Here is a 23,620-nt window from a genome sequence, read left to right as displayed (position 1 = left end):
TGCAAGGACTGCTGCTTTTGTTTGTTCTTGAGTTCGTGGAGGAAGAGGGGACTGTAAATGCTGCTTTGCAGTCAGTGCTGGCTGAAATGGGGATTGGAAGAAACAGCCTCATAAATCCAGTATCAAAGGTTAGTGGAGTTTAACATGTCACTTCTTACGTTCAGAAACCCACCTTTCTGAAAGGAAAAATGCTGAATGATGGCTAGTGGCTTGATAGCCCCTGCTTTGGGGAGTTTGTACTCCAGTTAGAAAACCAAACCAGTGTCACCACTGCCTCGATGCAACAGAGCAAGGAAAAACATGAAAATGGCATGAATCTTTCCTTGCCTGGATAGTGCATTTTAAAGACCTTACAGTGAGGTAAATTAAACCTTTTTTTTTTTTTTTTTTCCTTTGGTTCCCCAGTTGCAGCAAATACTTATCTCATTGGAGCAGGAGCAGAACCCAGTGTTGGGGAAAAGTGAGTGAGTTTTAGCCTTAAAATCAAAACAAATGAATCAGATCTGCATCAGTCTAGTGGGAAATGTGTGCCTGGGACAGATTTTATTGGTGTATTAAGACTATTAGTAGGGGAAGTGGACCATAATGTGGGAATGCACTCTCTTGCTAGGATATTAATTGTGAATGAATTATTTCTAGATTTCTGTCACTTGCCAGAAGTGATTATGAATCCTTATGAGTTCTGGGGGAAAGATGCATTTGTCTGCCAGGCAGCCTACTTCTCTCAGTGCACGTACTGCTGTTACAATGATTAGAGAATAAACAAGTCCTGCCTGCCTTTTAGAGGTTTTTGTCTTGAATTGCTTTGGCAAACTTTTTGTGCAAGGGTGGTTTTAAAGTTGCTTTCAGAGATTTGAAGAATTTAGAATTAAGGAGGCTTGAATTAAAGCCATGGGACAGAAGTGAATTGAGCTCTTAGTTCTGTTGCAGGTCGGATCTTTAAACAAATTTCCTCTCAAGTGGAAACATACATGAGGTGCAAGGAGAGGGAAGAATGAAGGGATAAGCAAGGCACATCTTCGGTGTAATTTAAAGGAAAAAGATAAGTTACAGAACATCTTAATGAATAACACTTGTTTTGAAGTTGTAGTCTGCTGCTGGCCATGGAAAAAATGTGCTGAGTACCTGGTCACTTGTATCTTGTTTGTGGTTGTGGGTTTTTAAAATGTTTTATCACATCTATTTTTTTAATTTCATATTGTTGCCACAGCTACTTTAGCATTTATGGTGTGGGTGGTTTTAACACTGATTCCAAGATTATAGTCCTTGTTTAGATACAATGAAGACAACAGTGATTGTGATGATGGGAAATAGGAAGGGGGAAGGCATAGAGATTGAATTACATGCTTATGAAGGTAACAGTGTAAATAATTATCCGCCCTACTATTTGTACTAATGTTTTTCATTTTTAACTCATTTAAAAGAGAAGATGGAGATGAAGTAGGCACTTAAAATTACCTAGAAACACAGAGGGGAATGTGGGCTAGCGCAAAACTGCTCTGTGGTGGTTTGTCTGCATGGGGCTTGTTTGTTTATTTAAATTGACAGTAGATGAGCATCTTTCTTGTGGGGATAGTAAACTGTTCGTGGTAGAGAAGTAATTCCTCTGCACTGAGAGAGCTGTATTTTTGGAAGAAAGTTTTCAAAAATATTTCAGGTGTATTTCTGTAGGATTAGAAGTCTCCCTGTGCTTAATCTGTGTCCTGTGTATGTTTGTGTATACATACACACGTAATGTGCACATATGAATAGGATTTCGGGTTGTACAAGCACCTTGAAAAAAAAAAAATGGGGTAAGAGAATGGTCTGTGTCTGCATAAGCACATGCTAACGTGGAAAAGAAGAGGAACAAACGAAGGTGTGTTTTGAAAACAGTACAAATACAACAATTTATTTGTTGCCTGTTGTGAGGCTTTTTGTTCCTGTGCACGGGTTACTTGTTATACTTGCTTAATCCTGCAGTCCAATAGCCTGGCATGCTGAAGAAGGAAGGAAATGCAGTTATTCACTGAAGGACAGTGGCTTGTTTGGCAGGTGGCTATTGCACACAGGAGTCTCCCAGGCAGCTTTCATTGTTACTTGATTTAGTTTTGTGGCATTGCAGCAGGGCCCAAAGCCTTGTGCGATGTCAGGAGGCTGTCTACCTACCAGTGTCTACCTACCAGTGTCGCATCTAACCCACATCAGCCCCCCCAACTGCCGTGTGTATTTTGCCCGGTGTCCAAGGGTGGCTTGGTTCTAGCCTCCTCAGTGATGTGCTGCCCTTTCCTGTGCTGTAAGTTGTGGGTGCTTTCCATACGTTAATTCAACTGTGATCGTGCATGTTCTTGGAAAACAGCTGGTAATTGACATTTGTCAGCTTTCTGATCCAGGTCTGCAGGCACTCTGATAGCTTGTGCAGATGTGACCGACTTGTCCCTATCCGTACAGAAAGGCCTCTTCTCTGCCAGTGCTAGGTAATGAGTCCTTGGGAAACAAGTCAAGTGTAACATAAACTTCCTGTACTAGGACCAATTGTTTGAAACAACCTCTTTAAATCACTTTGATAGAGCTTGCTTATGCCTTTTTTTTTTTTTTCTTGTTTTAGTAGTAGCCTGAATAGAGCTTGGTGTAAGCAAAAGTACTTCTTGCCTCCTGTCTGTACTGGGTATTGATGTGTGTGTATTGTTGGGGTTACATACCAATCTGCTGCTGCTCTCTTTGTCTTTCAGTTTTCATGTTTCCTGTCCATCCTTGTGCTCGTTTTTTCAGTGAAGAAAGAAGATAATTCTACTAATTCTTGGTTATTTTTTTATGCATAGTCTTTTTCCGTTTGTGATTATCTAGCAGGTGTTTTCATGTGTTCCCCTTCTGGCTGCAATAACCTCATTAGTGTCTACTTTCTGTGTCATTTTCCGGATAACTAGCTGATGCTTCTGGGCTGAGAAACCACTTGCATGATAGCTAGATGGCTGTAACCACTGTGTGTAGGAAAGTGAGGATGGTAGCATGGGTGTCAGAAGATTATCAGGAGCAATGAGCCAAGTGCCATCTTTTATAGCCAGAGACTATAAAGGAGAATTGTTTGGTTTTTTGCTTCATAATATATTTCACAATAGGAATTGCGCACAATATGATATAAAAGTGCATATTGTAGTATTAAACTAGTACTTAAATGCTACAGAGATTCAGAAATAACAGTTGTTACAGGTCTGGAGTTTAGGGATAGGTTTTGCAAGGTTAACCACAGAATAATGATTGGGCTCAACTTAATTTTTATTTTACAGATAACACACTAAATCTAGATGTGCTGCTAACACTCGACTGTCCTAACAATCATGCTTTAAAGTGTGTAATATGTAATACTACTTCATGGCTACAACAATTATTCCTGATCTTGATCACTGTTTAGCAGTTGTTAATAAACGTCAGTGTACCTACCTAGGACATAACTTAAATTTGTGGTCTTGGTAGTGCTTGGTACCTGTTGAAGCCAGATTTTTACAAAAACCATCAGAGAGAATATTCTACAGGTAAGGGTGAAGCTTAGGCAGCATCTTGTGCTAATAGTATGCCTCTATATTCTATGTCAGAAATCATGGATGTAGTTGCAAGTCCTGGACCTTCCAAACTTCTTAAAAACCTACAGTGAATAATCCTTGCTGTGCTTGAAAGATGTGGGAGATCAGTGAAATAATAATAATCAGGTGAAAAATGCAAAACTTGCAAAATGGGTTTGGTATCCCAGCCAGCCCTGATTTTCTTTTACGTGAATGACAGTGAGAAATGAGAGCCAGTGTCCTGAGCCCAGCTGTCACTGGAGATAAAGGAGTCAGTGTAACTTGTTCTTCTCGCACCATTCTGCATCCTACAGTTCCTGGTTTGTGTCTGAAGATGCTGAATTTGCACTAACTGCCATCAGTCTAAGAGGGAGTACCTTTCAGATAGGAAGGGATATGGAGTGAAAAGGTCCAGCACTGTGGTATGATGCATTCCAAGTGGTGTGCAAGGCTGTGGTAGGTGGGTGTTCTGAGCCTCATTAAGTTTACAACTAGAAGTAGCAGAATGAGCTACAAGTCAGGGACTGAGTGGACTGCCTTTGGAGGACAGATAAAGCTTACTGATTGGCATGGGAGTTAAGAAATTCAGCTACTTAAAATGAGCAGCAATGGCTCCAGGGCACTAATGGGATGTGGCAGTGGTCAGTATGCTTTGTCTGTGTTATCAGGCTCTGAGAAAATGTTCCATGGCCTGATAATCAAAAGTTGAATTCTAATGCTTTAATCTTTTTTAAACATTTGGGAAGAATTAAGACAGCCTTTGCAGTGTTGCTGAAATGTATGTCTTTGATTCCTCTAGTCAATGGTAACTTGAATATTTGTATGAAGTCCTGGAACGCTGTCCTAACTCATGAACAGTCACAGTCAGAGGAATGACACCTTACCTTTGCCTGCTAAGGTGACAGCCAACTGTCACTCCAGCTGGCTAAAGTGTTATCTGAGCTGCAAACAAATTCCTATGGTGGCTGGTTGTCAAAGTGAAATGAAATTGGCTGGTACATACTGCTCTGGCTCTTAGGTGACTTGAACCTAGTTGCAAACTTGTTCCTTGACCTCTTGCCTTTTTTTTTTTTTTGATCTTTCAGCAGAGAAAGAAATAAGTCATGGCGGGGGATGCCATCATGGTCATGAGAGGTTTGACAAAGCTCAGTAAGGCGATCCTGGAAACCCAAGCAGGACAGCTACGGCAGGTGATCCTTGGTGGTGATGCGGTTACTGTTGCAAGGAGTCTCCAGGCCGCTGCTGAACAGCAGTTTAGTTCTGCCTGGGGGAAAGTGCAGGTAAGACAAGCTCTTGTGTGCATAGTCTTGTATTATGTTCTGGCTTTTCCTCCAGGTACTCTGTTCGTGTTGTGAGAGGGCTTAGGAAATCCTGTCACGAAGCAGAACCTAGCTCTGTGAAGCACTAGGTAACTAATGGAGATGTCAGAACATGCCGGGAATTCTCCAAGAGTTCTGCAGAGTGTTGTAGGTGCTTGGACAGGAATGCAAGGGGATGGTTACTGTTATGGTGGAGTGTGCTGGTTTCCATTACTCATTGTTTAAGGCATGCTTCGCTCACTTCATCTTGTCAAAGATTAAGTGCTTGGTAAGACTGGTCAGCAGTCTCCCTGAGACTTCATTCATCAATTACCTCAAGTTTGAATAAGTGAATGAGCTCTTTTAGAGTGAATTGCAATAATTTCAGTGTTGCTTCCTTTTTTTTTTTTTTTTTTTTTTTTTCAGAACTGGTACATGTGATATATTCCAGAATGGCTCGGGGTCAGGTGTTTGCATGTTTATCACTTGCAGCTGAGGCTGGATTTTCAGAAAAACTGGCTTTCAAATAAGGAACATAAGGAAAGCCAGACTTTGTTTTTTTTTTTTTAAAGCAGTGGCCTCTCTTACCAGACATGAGGATGGATATATATGAGCTTCACATTTGCTATGTTGCCATCTCTTGGAAAAAGTGGGGCTTGTCTGTGGAAAAGTACTTCTCTAAATCAAGATCAATCATCATTTAGAATGACATTGTAGCTCAGATCATGATTTTGAAGCAAAAACTAATGGGTGAGGTTTTGATGATATTTCATGCAATGTTTGGACTGTCATGACATTTGCTTATAACCTCAACTCTAGAATCTGTGCCTGTGTTACCTTTGTCATATTTAAGTCTGCAATAGCTTTGTCTTGAGAAATACCCAAAGTTTATTTGTTTATGAGGGTAGAGCTCTGTTTTGCCTCCTTTTACATTCAAGAAGAGAGAATGTTCTCTTGTTTCTGTGTATGTTTCTCTGCACAGTGTTCTATGTGTGAGTTGCTTGAGAAGCTGCTGCTAAAACACCTTTTTTTTTGTAAGAAATTGCAAATGTTCAAATGTTGCAAATGTTCAAGCCATGTTTTTTTCTGTTTTTAAGAGGAAAAATTTTATATTAAGTGAATATATTTCATTTCTCTCAATCTATGGCAAGATATTGGCTGTCTTTTAAAATTTATGTATGGAAGTAGAGAGGCCTTCATGATTGAAATCATCAGTCATTGCTTGGCCACAGTCCCCATTTTAAATAGAGTTCTCCTCTGCCTTCACTGATGTTAAGGCTCAAAATACTGTGAGAGCTACTGAATAACAGGAAAGACTATGTTCTGTTTTTTTTTTTTTTTTTTCCCCCTCTGTAAAGAGGGGAAATGTAATTAGTGTTTAGGAAAGAGTTTAAAATACACTACCTCGTTACCTGACCACAGCAGAATTTTGAATCCTGTCGATTGGCTGTAATCACCCACAGTTCTTCCTTGGCATTGCTGCTGCTGAGGTAGAACGGACATTTTCTACTAGAATGTGTGGAGTAGCAAGTGGGAGTTAATACTCTGCTGCTGACTGATTTTATTTTATAACTTTTTTTTTTCCCCTGCATTCGAAAGTCATAGAATCATCTAGGTTGGAAAAGACCTTCAAGATCGTCAAGTCCAACCATCAACATGACTTGCCAAGTTCCCTCCTTCCCGCTGCATTCTGCTTCACTGAAATATCCCAAGTGAATTTTGCAGAAGCGGTTGTGCACTCAATTGTGTGACACAGAAGAAAGCACCAAGTACTTGTAACCCATCTGCTTAATGCCATCCATGATAAGTAGCTTTTTTGCACTTACAGCAGTGATTTGTTTAGCACTTCCCACAAAACTACAGTGAGATCTTGTTAGCCAAGCATAGTTACTTCAGAAACATGTAGACAAGGGTGTCGTTCTGGGGACTTCTTCATCCACTAATGGAACTACAGACAGTTTCATAAAGCTTTAAGCAGGTCAGAATTACAACATGTTTATACATACATTGTCTTGGTTTAACAAGAACCAGGACTATGTATCCAGTGGACTCTTCCAACAAGTGTAAACAAACTCGGAAGCACTGAGTTTGTCTGCACATCTGCTCTTGAGTATACAGCCATACACCCATAGTGATGCCGCACAAAACCTCCAACACATAGTTTTGGTATAAACTTGCACTCCCCAAATATTGTTTTGTCAAGATTATTATAGGACCAAGTACTGAGTTCCCACGCATAGATAAATGCTTACTGTACAAAATTCAAGCACATCTTCTACACAGAGGAACAATTTTCTACTAGAATACTTTAATTTGTCTGATACTTGAGGCACGTGTCTTCTCCAGTCCTTTTACATTGGCTTAATGAAGGTGCCAGAGAGGGAGATCTTCGTAACTCTGAGCAGATAAGGTGGTTACCAAGTACCAGGTGACAAAAGACACCACGTACGTCTCTGCAGTCTCTGAAGTAAAACAACAACAAAAGCCACCCAACCAACAACCAAATAAAAAAACCACGAGTTCACTATGAGTTTGTTTCCCTACCTACCCTCCCCAATTCTGAGCATTTATGAAGTGTTAAGTTCACAGTTGTACAAACTGCATGAGCAGATACACTGTAATGGAGCCCTTAACAAAACACAGACAAAAGTTGGATTATGTATTTGCAGTCAAATTTACATAGATTTGCATATCACTATTGTTTCTGCCTGGTCTTCAACTTTGGCTTTTCAAATGCTGCAGTTAGCAGTAATTGTGCTTTCTGTCTTGTAAAGCCACTACATTTATTTCAACAAAATCTTGACAGTCCTGTCATGCAACCGTGCGTGGAGATTTCAAACCTTCACTTGCCAAATAGTGAAAGCACTCTCAGGAGATCTTGTTTTCTCCCAGATACCTTGGTAGTCTGTGTATCACCCGTTTTCTTTCTTATGGTGACATTTTAAAAGAACGAATACAATAAATTGAAATCCTTTGCTCTCCAAACCACAGTCCCATACAGTGGAGCAACTCTTGCAGGACAGGACAGAACAAAATGGAAGACTATCGGGAGAAGTTTGCCTTGAGTGTTGCTGTCTGCTGTTACCCTTTCTCCAAGCACAGAATTTTATTTAGTTATTTGTTTATTTGATGACTACAATCCCTTGGCCATGAAAGGCATATCTTAATTGGCCTATAAATAGGTACCTGGTATTGCTTCAAGTAGCCATGAGGCTATGTGCTATACATGCTATTCTGTATCTCCCATCACCTGTTGTTCTGAGCAATGTACTGCTTCTAGTGATCTCTACAGTTAGTGACCCTTCCTGGCAGCGTGTGTGGAACAAGGCATTTCCAGTTACTGGTATTTGAGGAACTGTCAATTAATTAGTGCCATCAGTGTGGCTGAGAGACTGCTGGTGGTTCCAGGTGTCCTCTGTATCTCTTCTTTTTTCCTAACTTTTACTGTGAATGTCTGTGGTGCCAGAGTCTCTACAAATTACTTGAGTAGAGACAGGACAGCCAAGCTGCATGCCCTTCTCTGAGGACTGTGGATGAGTAGTGAGCAGGTTTAAGTTCTTAAAGTATTTCTATTATTGTTTTCAGGAACTGGGCAAACAGCAGGAGAATTTAAGTGATCTGTCTGAGGATTTTGGGAAGGACTATGACTTCTCAGCCCGAGAGCCATCAGATGCTTCAAGGGACTTCTCTACTGCATCTGCCAAGCCTCACGAACAAAGCAGTGAAGGCCCTGCTCACTCTTACACTACAAATGGACCTTTTAGAAATGTTGAGACTGGAGATTCTGGCCTCAGTCAGAAGCCGTTCCCTCCCAAAATGGATGCAAGGTTATTTGGAGGCTTTAGGGACCCTGGAAATCCTTTCGCTACTGCCTTTGGACAAAATAGGGCTTTTCACCAAGATCATTCCTCTGTTGGTGGATTAACAGCTGAAGATATTGATAAAGCCAGACAGGCCAAAACAGGTTCAGAGCAGAAACCCTACAAACAGATGGTATGTGTTTGTTGTTGTTTTTTTGGTTTGCTTTTAATTAAGGGTTCTCGGTGCTATTGCTTCTATGCTGGATTGTCCTTTACTCACCTTCTCCGGTGTTTCTTATTTTTTTCTTTTTTGCTATTCCCTTTTGTAGAGGCAAAAGAAGGAAGTGTCAGTGCTCCTTCACTCTGATCTCTGTGATATTTGCTCTGGCAGCAGGTTTTCAGCCTACTTTCATATTTACCTCCTCTACATCTGATATTTGAATGTGAGAGGATGTTTAAAATGCATACATAGGGTTAGACCTAAACTTGACATTAACATGAGCTCTCCATCCATTGGACTGCGAGGACTCAATTTGTTGATTACTGTAATGAAGAGTCGTAATTCACCCCAGTTCTTGGGCTGGAATGTTGAGAAGCTATGGACAGTTATGGGCTACAGAGGTCTGGAGACTCTCTTAAAGGGCTTATCTTCTCCATGAAGGACCCTGCCCCCATAGCAGTCTTGCAATGGCTGTGAAGAATGGATTGGACCTAAACTTCTCTCAGCAGAGGTCATGGCTTCCTGTACTATGTCTTGCAGTCCTCCTACAGGTGGAGGGATTGTTGTCTTAGCATTAACAGATTGGAGAGTAGCACAGATAACAATGGTTGCTTTAGGGCTTCATGCCCTTGTGCGAGACAGTGCAGAAAGCCTACAGCAGGATTCACAGTGGAGATGCTTGTCATCTGCTCTGACCTTTTCCTCCTTCCCCCAGCCCACTATTGGATGCTACTGTGGGTTTTTACACACTCAGGATATTGCTTCAATGAAACTCTGTGCTTCTGCTCTGGCTGTTGTGTGTGAGGAAATGGTCCTGTCAAGCTGATGAGTTTGCAGGAGTTTTAATTGCATGTGTGGAAGAGAGTTTGGGTTGGCATTGCACTGCTTCTCTGAGTTGACAATTAAAGGGCTGCTGAGGTAAAAGTGAAAATGGGCTTTCTAAACGTGGTTATTAGCTCCTCCGTCTTTCACATCCTCTTGTACATTTCTCAGTTTAATGCATGTTTCAGTTTAAGTCATACGTTTTGCAGTATGCTCAGGTGAAAATCTGGCGGTGCATATGAGGCTTGGTATTCAAGAAGAGCTTTCTGTAGCACAGATGGTTTTCAAGTTGCTCTCTGAATTTGCAGTATGTGACTGTATGCCCAGTTCATTTGTGGATTTTTTTCTTTGTTTTGTTTTCCTTGCTCTGTTTTTCTGCGGCAGCTTAGTGAACGGGCCCGGGAGCGAAAGGTTCCTGTTACGAGGATTGGACGGCTTGCCAACTTTGGAGGTGAGTTTGCACACCCATGTCTACAAAGTAGAGTATTGTACATACTGATTGATGGCTGGATATGACAGCGCTCCTGCTAACGTAGGGGTTAATTCCATTCTCTAGTTAAGCTTGCTAATAGGAATGTGCTTTCCCACAAACACATAATTTGGCTTAGAGCTTGATTTGGGCTTTTTCATTGCAATTATAGAACTTGGTGTTTAGTCAGAATTAGGTTACTCTTTGCATCCTGTCTTTTGTTGCTCTTTTCTTTGCCAGCAATTAGATATGATAAAAAAGCTCCCTACCTAAACAGGTATTTCAGATGTGTTCAGCAAGCTAGCTGTTAACAAGAGCTGTAGAACTGGTATGGTTTTCCTTTTTGTCTTTCTTTTAGGACCACAGGCTGATATGATTCCTGGACCTTGGTTTTCATATACCTATTATGAAATGAAAAAGGTCACTCCTAATAGTGTAGGGTAGATAATTTGTTTAACAACAGCTAAAATAGCTGTTGGTGTTACCACCACCTTTCGTGTGCCTCCTGCTGCACCCTGTGATTATATTGTGAAGATGCTTGAAGCCTTTGTTTAAACTTCAGATCTTTAAACCATAGCAGCTGATTAACAGTAAAATTGTTTATGCCTGGCTTTAGTTTGAAACAGTTGTTGGCTGATTTTTGGAATTTGTTTTTGAGCAAATTAGAGTGGAGCAGTAGGCACATCCTAAGAAGACAAACTCTTTTTTCTGTCCTTTTGTCCAATATTGTTAGAATAATTCAGTTGGAAGGGATCTTCAAAGATTATTAAGTCAATCTGCCTGACCTCTTCAGGGCTAACCAAAAGTTAAAGCATGTTCTAGAGGGCGTTGTCCAAATGTCTCTAGAATATGCATGGCACATCACCACCTTGCTAGGAAGCCTGTTCGTGTTTAACCACTGTCACAGTAAAGGAACTGACATCCAGTCTGAACCTCCTCTGGCACAGCTTTGTGCTATTCCCGTCAGCAGACTTCCTGAGGGTGTGTTCCACTCCTACATCCAGATCATTGATAAAAATGTTGGACAGTAATGACCCTAGAATTGAGCCCTGGGGAAGGTTACTGGTGACAGTCTGCCATCCTAGCATAGCCCTGTTCACTGTACCCCTTTGGGCTTTGCCATTTAGCCAGTTCATCTCCCGGTGCATTGTGAACCTGTTTATCTCACAGTTGGACAGTTTGTCCAGAACGATGCCATGAGGGATGGTATTAAAGGCCTTAACTGAAATCCAGAAAGATTACGTCTGCCACCTTCCCTTCATCCACCAAGCAGGTGGCCTTGTCACAGCATGAGATCACGTTACTAAGGTAGGACTTTCCCTTGATGAGCCCTTGTTGACTGCCTGAAAATAGCTTTGTTCTTTACATGCCTTTCAGTGTTCCCCAGCACAATCTTCTCTGTAACTTTTCCAGGCACTGAGGTTAGACTAACAGCTCTGTAGCTTCCCGGGCCTTCTCTTGTGCCCTTTTTGTAGGTGGGTATAACCCTGGCTGACTTCCAGTCAGCAGGCACCTCCCCACCCTCCCACGACTTTTGGTAAGTTGTTGAGAGGGGTACAGCTGTAACATCTGCTAATTCCCTCAGTAGTCTGGGGTGAATCCCGTCAGACCCCATGGGCTTAAGAACGTTGAGCTGATACAACTATTCCCTTACAATTTTGGTGACCATAGAAGGAAAGTCACTGCTCCTCCAGTCGTTGTCTTCCAACTTTAAGGTCTGGGCAGCCCAATGTCTGTCGTTATCAAAAACTGAGGCAAAAAAAAAGACATTCAATGCCTCTGCCTTTTTCTCCTCCTTATCTGTTAGGTGACCATCCACTCCCAGTATTGGTCCAGTGTTTTCCTTTGACCTCATCTTGCCGTTGACATACTTGAAAAAGCCTTTTTTGTTGTCTGGCACCACGCTTGCCGTTGCCAACTCAAGTTGAGCTTTTCTTGTTTCCTTCCTGCAGGTGCAAAGTGCAGCTTTGTACTCTCCCTGTGAAGCTTGGCCTTGCTTCCAGAGATCACATTTTCTTTTTCTGCCCCAGTTCCAGGAGGAGTTCCCTGTTCAGGCAGGCTTGTTTTCTGCCCTGCTCTCTTGACTTCCAGCACAATGGGATTGCCAGTTCCTAGGCTTTTAAAAGGTGGTTCTTGAAAAGTGACCAGCTCTCATGGATCCCTAAACCCTCTAGAGCAGACTCCCAGGGGACACTGCTGACCAGCTCTGTCAGAATCTTGCAGTTTGCTTTTTCAAAGTTCTTTGAAGCCCAAATCATTTATTTGGAAATGGGGTAAAAGCCAGCAGAAAAACTACAGCATGAGCGGTATCTTGGACTTGTTCTCAGTCTAGAAAATCACTTTGAGATACTTATCTTCATTGTCTTCCTGTCTGACTTGATACTTTTTTTGCTCCATGTAACTGTCTTGCATGTGGGATCTGATTGGAGATGACTGTGTCAGCATTTTAATAGATACTGTTTATGTTGTGATTGAGAAGTCTTTTCTTTTTTTCTTCTCCTTTTGCACCTGAAATCTGTGGATTTCAGGTTCGAAAGATAGTTGCTCAGTGGTCTTGCATGGTTTGCATGCATGGAGTGTCTGCAGAAGTTAGTTTCGTAGCATACCTTCATAGAAAAACATACAGGAATTACGAAATGCATGGATGCAGTCCATGCAAAGGCCTTGTAACATCACTGATTGCCTTCCACGGCCTGTGCTTCACCTTATGCTGGGTTCTTTGGCTCAGTGCATTTAGATGGAGTTGTTCTGGAAGCAGATGTAGTACAAGTTTGAAATCTTATTGATAGAGATGGGGTTGTGATTACCTGACGGGAAGGAAGAAACACTCAAAGTGCTCAAATGATGTTCAACCTGTTTGTGCCCAGACTTCCTTGGTTGAGACTGCAAAATGTGTGCATGCTTACATACTGCATTACTTCCCACATACATGCACAAATTAAAGTATGCTGCTCAGCTGTGCTTCCTTCACTGTCCTTACTATGTAATCCAGTTGTTTTATTTGGAGGCTGTCCTATAGTACCTGAAGGAGGACATGGGATGTTTGGAAAACACACATCGAGTACCGCTAGCAGTGCCCGAGTAAGGCATGATGGGATGCACTGTTGCTGAAGAGCTGTGAGGGAGCACCAGCTGCTCTTGTTACCCATGTCACTTATCCATAAAAATATTTTCAAATTGGAAAGATAATTGGGTAGGCAGTGAGACCTTTGGTAACATGCATTTTATTGCACGATTAGATCTGTGTGTCAATTGTTGGTGATTTTGGTCAGTAGTGGAGGCAGATAATGCTACTTGTAGCTTAATCTGTGGCCACTGTACAGTCTAATGCAACTTGCCACTTGCAAAAGCCGTGGTATATGGATTGCTGATGTTCAGGCTCATGAACCTATTGTTGCTGTTCAGGGTTATCCACAGCATAGCTTCTTGGAGTTACAGCTTACACTGCTGCTTGGGTGAGGTGGGCCTCAGGAAAAGTGAACCCCACAGTTTGAGTCTACAGCAGGAACACACAGCTCTCAGTAGCACTTGTTGATGCACTTCACAAGAACTGGCTGTCTCAGAACTGGCTGGTCTAGCCTATGATACCTGGCTGGCATGCTGGACTGAAGAAAGAAATACAGGAGAAAAGACTCCAGTGAAAAGCTTGAAGATAACTCCGTTGTAAAAGCCAGGATGCTCTAATCAAGCTCTTTTGTAGCTGTGCTTGTGATCGTGTGGCTTGAGGTTAATTATAAAAAATGCTTTTATTTGTAACTAAGTATTTTTACTGTGTCCTGTTTCTTATTTTAAAGGATTAGCTGTTGGTCTTGGCATTGGAGCATTGGCAGAAGTTGCAAAGAAGAGCCTTCGACCTGAAGAACGCAATGGTAAGCCCTTTCTGCATCCTCATTTTTTTGTCTTTTTTTTTTTTTTTTTTTTTCCTTTTCCTGTGCAGTCACAGTTTATCTGCATACTCACTTGCAAGATTTTATTCTTTTGAAAGCTGGAACATTGACGCAGTTGGAACAAGGCGAATTTTGTAGTTTTTTAATGTGATACGTCCAGACTTTTATTTTTTTTCCCCCATTGAAGTAAGCCACAACCTCACCATGTAGACAGAGGTGAGACGTGTGTATATATGTGTGAGAATAAGTTTATGCCAGTCCAGTTCATACAGCCTACTTTCCCATAGCCACACGTGAGCGTGAATACCACACCTGTGTCCATTCTTGGATTATACTGGTGCAACAATATTTTTAAGCTGTTCAGTGTAACCGCGTAGTTCTATCACTTCAGAAACTGTAGCTGAGCCCTTATGTCTGAAAACTTCATGCTATTGCTGTTTGTAGTCTGTCTGAAATTTAAGGATGTTCTGCCTAATAGGAATTTATTTAGAGGATGGCTTCTCCTGTTTTTAAGAGTGACAAAAGAATTTATGTATGTGCTAAATAGTGATTATCTATTTCCATCTTTCTTTTGTCTTCCTCTGAAGGATTCTCACAACCATGCAAATTGACCTGACCTTGGTTTTTTTCCCCAGCTTGGTTGAAGTTGGAGTTAAAATGCTCCTGAGTTATACCTGTCCATGTCACGGTGGCTTTCTTCTAAGCTTTTGCAGTGGCTAAATATGGTAGTGCAGCTTGCTCTGTAGGCTGAGTTGTACTCTGGGAAAAGTAAGGTTCTTGCCCAAACCTTGATTAGTGTATATGGCAACGAGGGCTGATGACTTAGATGGTAGGCAAGGGATTTGGAAAATGATCTGGGTTTTATTTTTAGCTGTCCTGCTTGATTTCATTTTTGCTTCTCTTCTTGCTATTGCCTACTTAGATAAGAGCTTGGAGCAGTGGTTATACTGTAAAGGAGAATGGGACAGGAGTGGGAAGTTTTGAGGTGAGGCAGAAGTTTATTTCAGCCCTTGTGCTGTCTTGGAACTTCTTAAGCCAAGATTGCAAGAAGGATGCTGCATGATCTAGGCTCTTATTCCTGCTGCTCTTCTACAGCTTCTAGCTAGTGTCATTGGACACGTCTTCCATAGGACTTTACAGTGGGTATGACTCACTGGATGAGACCTCTCTCCAAGGGCTCTGCTCCTGCAGAAATGCATGGCAGAGGATATATATATGGCTTGACTCCAAGATCCATTTTTCTTACTGCTCTCCGTCAGTACCAGCCTTTGCTGTTCTTGGGAATTGTCTTGCATAGGTACCTTCACTTTCTTAAAAAACAAAGAAAACAAAAATCCCAAACCAACCAAACAAAAAACCCACCCTGCACCCGTTTTGTGGTTTCAGCTTGAGGCAGTTGTGCCCAAGTTGAGAGTTTTTTTTCTGGCTGCCAGCACCATAAGCTCAGGCCAACCTATCTCTGAGCTTGGCATGTTGTCTGGTTCTTTGGAAGCTTTTAGCTGATGTCTTTTCTCTTGTCACTGCTGCGCTGTATTGGAATTTCAAACAAGTGGGACACATGGCCAAAGGTGTTCCCGAGAATTTCACACTCTTGCTAGCATCCAGAAGGAGTCTTTTCTTTTTTCCCCTCCTCCTGCCCAGTCAGTACAACTGAAAGTGTCTTCACACCTGTAAAACAGGGCTAGAATCATTCATCCTTCACTCACAGAATTGCAAGCCTGAAACTCTTGAGCTACAGGTGATCTTAGTAGCATGGTTTGTACTTGTCATCTTGCCATTGCTGCTACCAAATGGAGGGACCACAGATGCCTCCTCTCCTGTATGTTCTCTAGTAACCATGTTTGCATTGATTTGTTTCCCCGCTGCTTAAATTCCCATCCTGAACTGTAGGGCCCTTCCCCATTCTCTCCTCTCTGCCTCATCTTGTCTGTTTCCAGAAACAATTTACTTTTTATGTTATCAAGGGATTTATCCCTGAACAAAAATTTTGGTGCAAGAGTTCATGAATTTCTCCCTTCCTCATCAAAGCCTGATGGCCTAGACATAGAAATTTGGTGGTGGAAGTGATTTCTGTGGAGTTACAGGGGTATTTTTAAGGGCTTAAGGGCCTATGGCTGCCTTCTTTAAGTGCTTTAATAAGTGGTTTGGTTCATCTTCATCTTTTAAAAAGAGGATGGTCGTACTTCATTTCCAGTGGGAATTTTCTTGTCTTGATGTAGCCAACTTAAAAATAACCTCCTAGGTCACTGGTGACCTTGCTGGTAGTCTCAGCATTTAGTGTGTATCTGAAGTGCAAGGTTTACATGTGGTGGGGATGGGAGAGTAGAACAGATTTCCAGGAATAAGAATGAAACACTGCCCAGACAAATAGTTGCCATTACTAGCAGGAAGACTTTGGATTCAAGGTCAATTTTGTAACTTATTAATGACCTATAACAGGTTGTCCTGATAGGCACTGTGCAAATGCCAGGCTGGGCACAGCCCTGCAGGGCTGGCAGCTAGCCTAGATTTGAACAAATGGTTATTTCCCTATGGAAAGAAGTGCAGTCTCCTTGAGTGGTCAGTCTTAAGTGCTTAGGTTACATTCTTGACTGTTAACTTGCTCTGAAGTTTGTGTGGCGGATGATCCTAAAAATAAATGCATGCAAAGCAGTGTGGCAGCAGGAGCTTTCACTTCTGAGGCCTCCTTATTTCCACAGATTTTTTAGATGTGACTACTGTCTGCCTTTTCTTTCTTCGCCTGCTGAATTTGGGTGGGGAAAAAAATGGTGATCTTGAGATGGGGAGGAAATATTTTGTAGTACCAAATGTAGCCTGCTGTCTCTGGGAAGAACTTTAACTTACTGAAAGTTGGCACGGAATGTGTTTTGATGAACCGTGCTGGGTTTTATACCTGTTTCTTCCACCTACCCTTGGAAGCCTATGTCTGTTTTCCACGTTGTTTCTTCACTTGCCATTTATATAAATCTGGTTTTGACTCTTGCTTTCAGGTCACCTTCTTGTTCGTGCCCACTTTTAGCAAGGTACATCAACAAGCAATATCTGATCGCATGCTGTTGGGTGGCCTGGTAGGCAGGTAGCACCCCTGTGGGCTCGACTTCAATGAGAAGCATGCCAGGAGAACAAGGTGGGGGAGTGCCTACGCTGGCTCTTTTTCTGACAAGACTCTTTTAAAATTGTCATGGCTCACTGGCTTCTAGAGGGGACTTTAATCATTAACTGACTCTTTCATCCTTACTTATCTGTGCAGGTGTTACGAAGGAAGATAGAGAACTCAGTAGTTTCCCTAGCTCCTCTGTGTCTGGAGCTTGTGGGAGGGACTGTTTGTTTTGTCATTGCTAAGGATCCAGAGTTTTCTTTATGGGACAGCTGAGAGCCACAGCTCTGTTCATGGCTTCAAGCCTTCCACCCTTCAGTGCTCCTGTCCCTGGGCAGTGTGAGCTCCCTCTGTACCCACTCCTGAGAGCTAGCTGGAGAGGGAGAAGATTTCTTGCTGCTGCTGTCACTATGAGACACGCTAGTAATTTGCATCTCGGAGATCATCAGATCTTGCAGCTGCTGTGCCTCTTGGGCCCTTCTTGTTGTTTATGTTGGCTTCAGCTGTTCCATCCTTTGTACCATTTCCTCTGAAGTACTGAAGCAAGGTGTAGCTCCAAGGTTGACATACTAGCTCTGGGTTCTGCATCCTAACTGTAAGACCTGACCTCCTTCCTGTTCCGCTCTCCGTGGGAGCTGAGCTGCAGTCCCAAGAGCAGTGGTCGGCAGGTGCCTGCCTGCCCGTTCTGTCCATGCTCTGTAAGCCAGAGAAGCTGTCCTGGAGGAGTTGTTGCTTCCAAAGGGATCACAAAATGGAGTTACCCTCCCTCCCTCTTTGTTCCATCTTTAAAAAATAAAAATACATCAGTCTTTACCCTCTGTTGGGGACAGGACTGTGCTTGTTTGAGTTGGTATATTCTGGGCCTTGTTCTGCATGAGCTGATGTATGCATGACCTCTGGTGAGAGTAAGGGTTTGGCCTCCTCCTGGCATGGTCTCCAAGTGCAGTTGGAACTAGTAACTAGTGGCATTGGGATGTTCTTCGTGGTCTTTTCTCAGTGGCAAGTTGCCTGTCAGAACATGGTAAGGAGTGGCATGCGTGTGTGAGGATGTAAGAGGGAAAGAAGTTGGCAATTGGAATTAATTTTCCCTCTGACACAATTGTCAAAGAACAACATGGCATCCCAGATGAGAGCTCCTGCTGTTCTTCTGAGAGAACTCTCTCCCTGGCTTTGACTGGCTCCATGACCTCATCACAGATTTACAATCTGCTGCTTTTTCAAGATGCTGTGTGCAACCGTGGGATTTGGGATTTTGGTGTTGGGACAATGTATTTTGCCTGTGCATTGAGAGGGATTTCAGTTTCCTTAAGAAGAATCCTATTATGGACTTGGAAATGTGAAGGCTCTATCTGCTTTCTACAGATGCCTAGTGCATGCTTTACTGGTACAATTGCACAGCAATACGTCTGTGTGTGAACGTGTGTGTGGGGAAAAATTTGGTGCTGTTGTGAATTTTCATGAAGTGGGAGCATATTCTCAGTCAATTCCAGTGTGCTGTCAGGGCTTTTGACAATCCCCTTGTGGTGTCCCACTCGTGCTGCTCTTCTGAAGCTATGGCTATGCTGCAGCCTATGGCACTGGGACTCAGGAGACCTTTATGTGGTGTGAGGTTGAGCTGTGTGGTACAGCCAGTTCAAACACCGATGTCTGCCTGGGATCCTGGACAGTTTGCATAGCCTGCATGGATATTTGTGCTGTTGTGACTCGTTGCTGTTGGCACTCAAGCTAGCAATGAGTCAGAACAAGACACAGGTGTACAACCACAGTTCATACCCCTGGGTTGCCATGAGGCATGAGCGTAGTCCTGGTTTGGTTTTTCTCTGAGGAAAGGTGAATCTCCTGCTTGAGCGTTAGCGAACCCAATGGAGTGAGCTCGCTGAGGTAAGGGTGCTTTTCATCCATATGCCTTCTCTCCTCGCCCTCAGGAAAGAAAGCAGTGATGGATTCCAGCCCATTCCTGTCAGAGGCCAATGCGGAAAGAATTGTGAGAACCTTGTGCAAGGTCCGGGGAGCAGCCCTGAAGCTGGGACAGATGTTAAGCATTCAAGGTAAGTGGCAGCATAGCTCCTTAGCCACCCTCAGCAGTGCTGCCTGGTGGAGCAGTTGATTTCTTGTTACATCGTCAGCTGTTTGGAATCAGTCTGTATGGAGTAAACGTGGACAACTAGGCAAGTAGCTTGCTCATGTGAGAACAGCGATGGTGATATGTTAGATTCAGCTCAGCTTAATCATAGCCTGAAATAGCTGATGTATGGATTGTATACCACCGCTTTCCTAATGCCCCTGTTGTAGGTCTGAACTGTCAGACACAGCTGAAATTGATCGAAAATGAGATGACTGTCTGTGAATTCTAATGCCTGCGTATAAAAAGCAGTTGTTGGGTAGCAGAGCTCTATCACAGTCTGCTCTCAAGTGTCCTGCTAGAAAGGAGGTAGAAGATGACAACACGATCCTGTTCATTGTTTACCAGAAGTGTTTGAGGTTATATCCACAGCCGTCTCCCATTACAACAATCTGTAATTTACATCACAGAATCACAGAACTGTAGGGGTTAGAAGGGACCTCTGGAGATCAGAGTCCAACCACCCTGCTAAAAGCAGGTTCCCTACAGTAGGTTGAGCAGGAAAGCGTCCAGGTGGGTCTTAAATATCTCCAGAGAAGGAGACTCCACAACCTCTCTGGGTAGCCTGTTCCAGTGCTCTGTCACCCTCACTGTAAAGAAGTTCTTATGCATGTTTGTGTGGAACTTTCTTTTTCTCATGTTCCTGAAGAGATTTCATGCTGTCTTACTGCATCGGGCTCTTAAGGTCACAGGTGAAGGCATGAGTGACATGTGCTTCTTTGCACTAAACTGCTGGGTTACTCCTGGAAGATAGCAGGTGTGTTGATTTCAAACCTTCCCTGAATCTGTTCACTTTGCCTTCCTCCCCCCCCAAAAAATGAGGAAAGAAAGAACCAGCAAAAACAGTGTTGTTACACTTGTCTGAAAATAGCTTTCAAGATATCATTGATACTGAGTCAGTGTCTGAGTGTTTGAAGTACTCAGTTTGCTTGGCTTGTGCTTCGACATTAATTTTAGTAGGTGTTGACTGATGGGGCTGGATCTTGTGTTGTGTTAAATAACTGAGACCAGCTCTGTGTTCCAGAGAGCCCTCACTGTGGTATTTCATCGTTCTTCATTTGCTATCACCTGTTGTAGGTGTGTGCCAGGCTGATGGCAACACTTGCAGAGCTAGGTGGGAGGCAGCAGCTGACGTGTCACAGGCTGCTACCCATATGCTCTTTTCTCACCCTCCAGAAACTTCCAGGTGCTGATACTGCTTGTTTACAGTGCAGATCTAGGAGCTCTTCTGTTCCTTGCTTTGTTTGGCCAGTGCCGCTCGTAAGTGGAATGAGTGAGCCATGCCTGGAAATTGGCTCTGCAGTTAACTTGCCTGTTATAGGTGGGGAGTAACTTAAAAATTCTGAGGATGCTGTTACGAGGCGCACCTCATGCGTGCCCAGGGCCTGGTTATAGCGGCACTAGGCTGGGATGTTGGTGACAAGGGAACAGCTGTGAAAGGCCACCTCTGAGGAACAGAAATGATCTGGATTTTTGTCACTTGCCTGCTGTCTCCTAAAATGACCGAGCTTTGGCAAGAGTTTCAAACACTTGCCAACTGACTTCACTCAAGTGTCAAGACATACAGGCCTTTAGCAATCTCAGTGGCATTGTCCAACCTTCATCTGACTCATGACAAGTGAGCAGAGTGCTGCAATGCCTGCAGAGAACATAAGGCCTTGCAGGGACAGAATGGGAGCTCCTCCCTTCCCAGGGCAGCATCCTTAAGGTAGCTGTGTTTCTCCTTTCCTGGGATAGACATCAGGTTGTGTTTGTAAATAAATGACACGCTTTGATTTGAATGATCACATGTGAAGGTTCTCAAGAATAAAGCTGGTAGCAGGGACTTTTTCTGGTGTTGGGAGAGCAGCAGTTGAATCTCATTCTTTAAATCTTTATGAAATGAAGTGTTTGCCAGAACTGGTGGCTTTTCTCTGGGCAGTTGTAGAAGCCTTTACTTACAGGAGATGACTAATCTTTCAAGAGCCCACTCCCCCCATCGTTTCCTATGAGGGTAAAAAATGTTTGCTAAATCCTTGTAGCTCTTAAAATAAATTATTTTTAGCTGAGTTATGTTTTCTTGTGCCTACTTGCAGCTGCTCTACATTTGGGTAGTTGTTTACAGTAGTAGAGGCTACATTGCGATTAGTCTGAGTCCAGTACTTGCATAAGTAGTGTTTTACTGCTGCACAGCTTTCTACAGAAACTGCTGCCCCTGAGAAGGAACTGGGTTAAACCCCACCATGGACCTGGGAGCACTGGGGTGACTCCCTAGGGGTTCCTTCTGTTCCCCGTGTCTGTGGCACAGTGTCCTCCTAGGCCTGAGCGCTGTACTGCTGTCAGCAAGCAGGGCTGGTAGATGACAGAGGCTTGTGTAAGCACCTTGTGCTTTGTGTTTGTGCGACCCGCCATCGTACCAGAAGTCTCCATGCTGTGCAGTGCTGCACACTGCTCCCAGCGCTGCTGCTGGATGTGTGGGGTCTGTAGCCATATCCTTAATTTCACTGAATTGAGCCAGGAACCGTGATGACAACCGATGCTGAGGAGCTTTTTATGCTTGGGAATCCGGCATGTTTTCTAGCATATTTCTACTTTGTCCTGACATTGTTCATTGGGAAAAGGTGCTTAGAAACTTACTCTGGCTGCAGCAGGCGAACTTAGGAGGTGTTCAGGTAATACACAGTATTTTTTGGTGAGGGCGAAAATGAAGGAGTAGCTTTTCCCTCTGTTTTGTTACTTGTGTCCGGACTTCTGTTTGGCTCATTTCCAGAGGTGTGATGCTTCAGGAGGTCTGCCTAAAGGTTCACTTCAGGGTTATGGTACTTCTGAGCTAAAATTAATTCCATAACCTTCATTGGTGTGTGCTTGTTGGGCAGGACAACCTGACTTGTTTGAGTGCAGATGTATGTTTCTTTGTGTGCTGAAGAACAACTGGAGAACGCAGTGCCTGTGCTGACTGCCATGTCCTCTTCCTCTGGCAGATGATGCCTTCATCAACCCCCATCTCCAGAGGATTTTTGAGCGCGTGCGTCAGAGCGCTGATTTCATGCCCATCAAGCAGATGATGGTGAGGAATATTCCTTCCTGCTCACTGGGGGGGGGGAGGGGGTCCATAACAGAATAAGTGTCACCTGTGACATACACTGCTGGGGGAGGCAGACCAGTATTTCTAAGAGTATTCCTTCAACAAAAGTTGCATATTTTCAGTTGCAGGTGACATCTGATTCCTTGTCTCAGCTATGTGCTGTCAGTTCTCACCCACAAGCATGCATTCAGCTCTGGACAGAGGAAACTTTGTTTTTTTTTAATGTCCAGAGGTTATGCTGGTGGAACAGATACAAATATGATCATATGCGACAAGTTTAGTGTACCCTCCTCTTCTGTTTCCCTTCTCTCTCATCTTCCTCGTGGATGTAAAACTAATGTTTAGAAGTGCCTAAATCCCATTTAAAAAACCCACGAATTATAGTCTGATGGAAAATTAACAGGAATTCTGCCTTTTTGGCTATATCTAACCTACCTTCAAGTAGAGTTGGAACATGTTCTTTTTTCTTCCCTTTGATAATTAAGATGTGAAGGGTAATGCAAAAGGAACTGTCAGCACTACATATCTTCTGAAAGATAAGAGCCAGCACTTAAGTGTGGCAGTCTGGCAGTGTAACAAAAAAAGCTATTAATGCAGGTTGTCATGTTTAATTGTCAATATTGCCTCAAGGAGAGTCACTCTTGGATGCCTGGATTGCTTCTGATCAGCTTGGTAGCATGATGAAAGAGGAGAAATATCAAAATCCTTGCCTGTATTCTGGAACATAAATGGCCCCAACAGAGGAGCTTTCATATTCCTAAGGCAGTGGTGGTTGTGTTCAAGATCACGGCTCTTTGGGCCACGGTAACACAGCCTCACACAGCTCCTATCAGAATTTGATTCTGGGGAACCACTGCTGGCTGGACCATTGCTCACGATTGTGTGCTCATTGGGAGGAAGGGGAAATGGTCTAGGAAGCAGGGTGTAGGTACTCAGAGCAAGTTGCCTTAGAGGAGCCTGATTTCAAATAATGAAAATCTTAAATATTTGCTGTCCCCTGATGCTTTCCTTTCATTTGCAGAAAACTCTGAACAATGACCTTGGCCCCAACTGGAGGGATAAACTGGAGTCCTTTGAAGAACGCCCCTTTGCTGCTGCTTCAATTGGTCAAGTTCACCTGGCACGCTTGAAAAATGGGAAAGAAGTTGCCATGAAAATCCAGGTGGGCTTTAGAGACCAGCCGCCTCTCTTCTCTGTGCTGCACAGAGCGGCAGCAGAGCTGCACAAATATATTTACTGCTAGGTGGATAAGGAAACACTTCCATGCAAGTGAAATTTGGGTCCAGCAATGTCTTACCTAAT

At 43.1% G+C, this 23,620-nt stretch overlaps 1 protein-coding gene across 3 annotated transcripts in view; it reads left to right on the top strand.

Annotated features, from left to right (window-relative positions):
• The window catches only part of COQ8A (coenzyme Q8A), a 42,441-nt gene that overhangs the window by 10,471 nt on the left and 8,350 nt on the right, over nucleotides 1-23,620 (top strand). For all 3 annotated transcript variants that reach the window (XM_035322101.1, XM_035322100.1, XM_035322099.1), the window contains exons 2-8: nucleotides 4,625-4,819; nucleotides 8,423-8,830; nucleotides 10,064-10,130; nucleotides 13,943-14,017; nucleotides 19,058-19,180; nucleotides 22,215-22,300; nucleotides 23,340-23,480. In XM_035322101.1, the coding sequence (XP_035177992.1) occupies nucleotides 4,643-4,819; nucleotides 8,423-8,830; nucleotides 10,064-10,130; nucleotides 13,943-14,017; nucleotides 19,058-19,180; nucleotides 22,215-22,300; nucleotides 23,340-23,480 (1,077 nt within the window). In that variant the 5' untranslated portion in view covers nucleotides 4,625-4,642. The remainder of the gene's footprint in view (nucleotides 1-4,624; nucleotides 4,820-8,422; nucleotides 8,831-10,063; nucleotides 10,131-13,942; nucleotides 14,018-19,057; nucleotides 19,181-22,214; nucleotides 22,301-23,339; nucleotides 23,481-23,620) is intronic.

Source organism: Oxyura jamaicensis, chromosome 3 (genome assembly GCF_011077185.1).
Source record: "Oxyura jamaicensis isolate SHBP4307 breed ruddy duck chromosome 3, BPBGC_Ojam_1.0, whole genome shotgun sequence".
NCBI lineage: Eukaryota > Metazoa > Chordata > Aves > Anseriformes > Anatidae > Oxyura > Oxyura jamaicensis.
Note: the sequence above shows the minus strand (reverse complement) of the source record. Positions and strands in the feature narration are given on the sequence as shown.